This window comes from Monopterus albus, unplaced genomic scaffold (genome assembly GCF_001952655.1).
Source record: "Monopterus albus unplaced genomic scaffold, M_albus_1.0 scaffold218.1, whole genome shotgun sequence".
NCBI classification, from domain to species: Eukaryota; Metazoa; Chordata; class Actinopteri; order Synbranchiformes; family Synbranchidae; genus Monopterus; species Monopterus albus.
This window is the reverse complement of record NW_018128098.1, coordinates 117277-121868: the sequence shown is the minus strand read 5'-3', so window position 1 is coordinate 121868 and position 4592 is coordinate 117277. Positions and strand designations below refer to the sequence as shown.

At 38.6% G+C, this 4592-nt stretch overlaps 2 protein-coding genes across 2 annotated transcripts in view; both read left to right on the top strand.

Annotated features, from left to right (window-relative positions):
- rapsn (receptor-associated protein of the synapse, 43kD) overlaps positions 1-2791 on the top strand; it is a 7369-nt gene extending 4578 nt beyond the window's left edge. The window contains exons 6-8 of the mRNA XM_020619323.1: positions 13-66; positions 177-376; positions 658-2791. Of these exons, the coding sequence (XP_020474979.1) occupies positions 13-66; positions 177-376; positions 658-730 (327 nt within the window). The 3' untranslated portion in view covers positions 731-2791. The remainder of the gene's footprint in view (positions 1-12; positions 67-176; positions 377-657) is intronic.
- Positions 2792-3013: 222 nt separating this feature from the next.
- On the top strand, positions 3014-4493 carry LOC109971245 (E3 ubiquitin-protein ligase TRIM17-like). The gene is made up of 4 exons (XM_020619374.1): positions 3014-3412; positions 3524-3591; positions 3693-3966; positions 4459-4493. The coding sequence occupies exons 1-4, from the start codon at positions 3274-3276 to the stop codon at positions 4491-4493; spliced, it is 516 nt and encodes a 171-aa protein (XP_020475030.1). The 5' UTR covers positions 3014-3273.
- The last annotated feature ends 99 nt before the right edge of the window (positions 4494-4592 follow it).

The following is a 4592-nucleotide window of genomic DNA, read 5'->3' as shown; positions in this document are numbered from 1 at the left end:
TCCCTGTTCCAGGCTCTTGATTCTTTGCAGCGAGCACAGGAATTAGCAGATGGAATGGGAAACAAGGTATTTAATGTTCTTTACTTAGAACCTACAGGACAAATGGCTCGGGGTTATTTCTGATATCACACCATGTACTGTATCATGTTCACAGTCTTTTTGCTGTGTATCCTAAGCTGTGTACGCTGAAGGTTCACTGCCTGAGTGAGGGGATTTATCGAAGTCGGGGGCAGCAGAAGGAGCTCAGAGAGCAGGTGGTGAAGTTCCTGCAGTGTGTCGAGGAGCTGGAGCTCTACTGCGGCATGTGTGGAGAGTCCATTGGGGACAGGGACCAAAAGCTGCAGGCCTTACCCTGTTCCCATATTTTCCATTTCAAGTGGGTGTTCTAGCAGAGTGTATTCTTATTTTTTATTATTTTTGACACATAGTACATTTCTTAAATAAAACTAATCAACTGGTTTTTATTTTGATACTTTTTATACATAACTTTGCCCATAAAGGAAGTAACAGGGGTGATGTAGAGTGATGTAGATGTTATTCACACTGGTTAGGTTTTCAGATCTGGTTTCTAAAAGGAAATCTAGTCAGAGTGGTACTTTAATATGTGTATTTCTTTATTTTAAGGTTTGACAGATAACCACATTATTTTTTTTTCAGGTGTCTGCAGACCAACGGAACGAAGGGTTGTCCTAAATGTTTTAAGTCCTCCATGAAGCCTGGATTCGTGTGACTGTGAGGCTGTGTTTTACGTGTTGGATCTGCAGCCACAGCGTGAAGCCTGACGGTCTCCTGACTGATCTGAGAGAAGCAGGCAGCCTTTGGATGTTTCGAAGATGTTCGAGGAGTACTGATTCACTGCTCTGTGCAGAGGATGCTGAACTGAACACAGTGCCCCAGACGGCGGCTCTGAAGACCTGACAAATGCGTCCACATTATTTACAGACATCAGTCTGAGTGACTGAAGCTGACAGAGGAGGTACGACTGACAGTGTTACATTTTGGTATACACTGAAGAAGGGAGAGCCTACATTGTCTCTGATGACCGGGTTTTTATTGTAGAATTTAAATAGAGGAGTATGGACTGTCCAAAGAGATTTTTTAACTTTGTGTATTTTCTATTTTATGTACAAGAACTGTTCAGTGGTATCTCAGTAATCTTAGTATCAGGGTGTATTGTTCAAAATCTATCACCTTTTACACCACAACCACTTGTTCTTGACTCGACTGTTTTTTGATTGTTTTTTTTTTTTTAAATCAGAACACAGAGCCATTTCTGAATTTAACTGATTTCATACATGGCATATTTATTACTGTATTCATGTACATACTATGGTCATATTAATTTGTTTTAAATTTTTGATTTATTTGAGGTGTTTTGTAAAACCTAGAACTAACTAAAATCTCTTAACCATTCAAAAACTAGTATGTCTTTACAAAACAGTCAAATGCAGCTGTTTTTTTTCCTTATTCACAATAAGATTAAGAAGCAGGATCAACACACATTGTGTTCCTATAAATTCCTTTTCTGTTCATTTCTTGAAATGTTTTACCAACTCTGACATACAAAATACTATAGTTGCAACTGAAGCATAAATATTGTTGAGAAGGAAACCTACTGGGAAAGGATCTCCTTTGACCAAGACACACTTAAAATTATTTAGAGGAGACATGTACAGCCTGCTTTAATGTTGTGTTTTCATATTTGTAGTTATATGTAAACAAGAATTATATGGTACAATCTCAGTAGATGATTAAAATTATTTACTTGCAATGGCATTGTAATTTAGAGGGAGAAAGCCAAAAAGCTGGGCTAGCACAGCAACTGTTGCATGTTTCATTTACAATGCTGAGCAACAAGGTTGGATTACATCAAATTATGTGCCAATATAACTGTGTATATATAGCTGTTTCATAATTGTTTGTTATAGTATTCTTAATATTCATAGGTTTTAATCATTCATCTTAAATTTATTTTAGACGTGATTTGGAAAAAAGTCAGTTAAAATCATGTGGGCTTACACAAGATCTTTCATATACAGTAGGTTTTCCTCAAAACATGTAGTAAGCTTACTATGTTAATATTTTTGTAGGGTGTATGGTATAAAAGGCTGGCATTGCAGGCACAAAATACTTTTGATGAACCCTTTTTGAAACTTTTTTTTTAAGAGGTGACAAACTTGAGAAATACACAATACTGCAGCTGTACTTTAAAGTATTTGGTTTTCTCTCTCTATACAACGTGCAAGCAGGTTGGCAGCGTGAGAAGAGAGAGACCAACATATTTACTTTTACCGCACAAGCACTTGTTCCTCATTTTACATCACTGCCTGAAGAGCAGGACGGATATTTTCCTGTAACGTAACCTCACAGGGACACCTCAACCTGATGGCACCGCACTTCTGAAAGGCACCTGCTACTTGTTTTAGATCCCTGCATCCAAAACAATGTTGATTCACTGTCTGTTTACCTGTGCTACAGTCAAATGCTTATAAAGCACAGATTTTATCTAGACTTTTTCTTCTTGTTTCTCGGGTATTTTGCTTCTGGTGACGATTTTTTCTGACAGTACAGCCACTCATCTTTAACAGTCTAAACTACCTCTGTTTTTGACTCCTCTTCAGAGGATTAATGCAGTAATAACACAACATTTAAATACATGTAGAATTATGTTTTTCTAGATATGTTGGTATAACCATGGTTCAGTGTGACTAAAATGCATTGTTAATATATTTATGCATTGAGTCAAACCATATTACTGTGTCAAATATGGAAACATTTCATTATGTAAAATAAAGTGCACTGAAAGTAAAATTATTTTGCGATCTAAGTTTGTTTTTGTTACATATACTACCAGTCAAAGGTTTGGACACACTTATTTGGAGTACATACGTATGTAACCAGTCATACTAGTTTAGTGACATCTCAACACAGCATTAAGGGGTTGTACCACATCCAGTCACCGCACCTGACAAGCAGGAAGGAAATTTTTCTGTAACCTCACTTCGCAAGAACACTTCACCCTGATGGCAGCAATGAATCCATTCTCTGAAAAGGACTCACTTTGTCCTCAGTGCTCTGACATTTTTTGCTTTCCTGTTCTCTTACAATGTGGCCACAATGTCTGCAGAGTTTGTTTACAGAAATTCTGGGAATGGAAAGGATGTTGAGAATGTCCTGTGTGTTGCACAGTGTCCGTCCCCGGGAGACCTATCAATCTGGCACTAAAGATAGCTGCGGACAAATATCAAGCGCAAAGGAGCAGCAGGGATTGGGATGTTTGTTTTTTTTCACAATGAAAAGCTGGAGATTTTTTGTCAGGACAACAAAGAGCCCACCTGTGCCATGTGCCAAACATCAAAACAGCACAAAGTTCACGAGTGCTGCCCAATAGTGGAGGCGGCTCAACAAAAAAGTTAAAAGAATAGAAACTGAGAAAATAGGTACATTTACCAATTGATTTTCTGTCAACTGAAAAATTGTTTAAGTTCTAGATTTTAACGCAATTTTCTTGTGGCCATTTCAGGCAGAAATTTCAGCCATGCTCAAGTCTTTAAGGAAAAGGCCCAGACTACTGAACAAGACAAAGCAGCGGTGGGAGGAAACAAAAACCTACATAAAAGGTAAAATTTAGCACGTTCGCTGTGTCCATCATTTAGTACATGACATCCAGTTTGTTGAACCTCTGCTCATAACCAGCCTCCTCAAAATCACAGACCCAAGCGTATCAAAACAAGAAAATGATTAAGGAGGAGTTTGAGAAGCTACACTTGTTCCTTCAAGAGGAGGAAAACAGTCGGCTGAAGGTGCTCAAACAGGAAGAGGAAGTAAAGACACAGGTGATGTGTGAGAAGCTGAAAAATGTCAAAGACCAGACTGAAGCCCTCTCTTCCACCATCAGGGATATTGAGACAGACCTCAGAGCAAAGGATCTACCATTTTTACAGGTACATTTAGAGCCACTATACAGTGGGTACGGAAAGTATTCAGACCCCCTTAAATTTTTCACTCTTTGTTATACTGCAGCCATATGCTAAAATCATTTAAGTTCATTTTTTTTCCTCATTAATGTACACACAGCACTCCATATTGACAGAAAAACACAGAATTTGACATTTTTGCAGATTTATTAAAAAAGAAAAACTGAAATATCACACGGTCATAAATATTCAGACCCTTTGCTGTGACACTCATATATTTAACTTAGGTGCTGTCCATTTATTCTGATCATCCCTGAGATGGTTCTACACCTTCATTTGAGTCCAGCTGTGTTTGATTATACTGATTGGACGTGATTAGGAAAGCCACACACCTGTCTATATAAGACCCTACAGCTCACAGTGCATGTCAGAGCAAATGAGAATCATGAGGTCAAAGGAACTGCCTGAAGAGCTCAGAGACAGAATTGTGGCAAGGCACAGATCTGGCAAAGGTTACAAAAAAATTTCTGCTGCACTTAAGATTCCCAAGAGGACAGTGGCCTCCACAATCCTTAAATGGACGACGTTTGGGACAACCAGAACCCTTCCTAGAGCTGGCCGTCCGGCCAAACTGAGCTATCGAGGGAGAAGAGCCTTGGTGAGAGAGGTACAAAA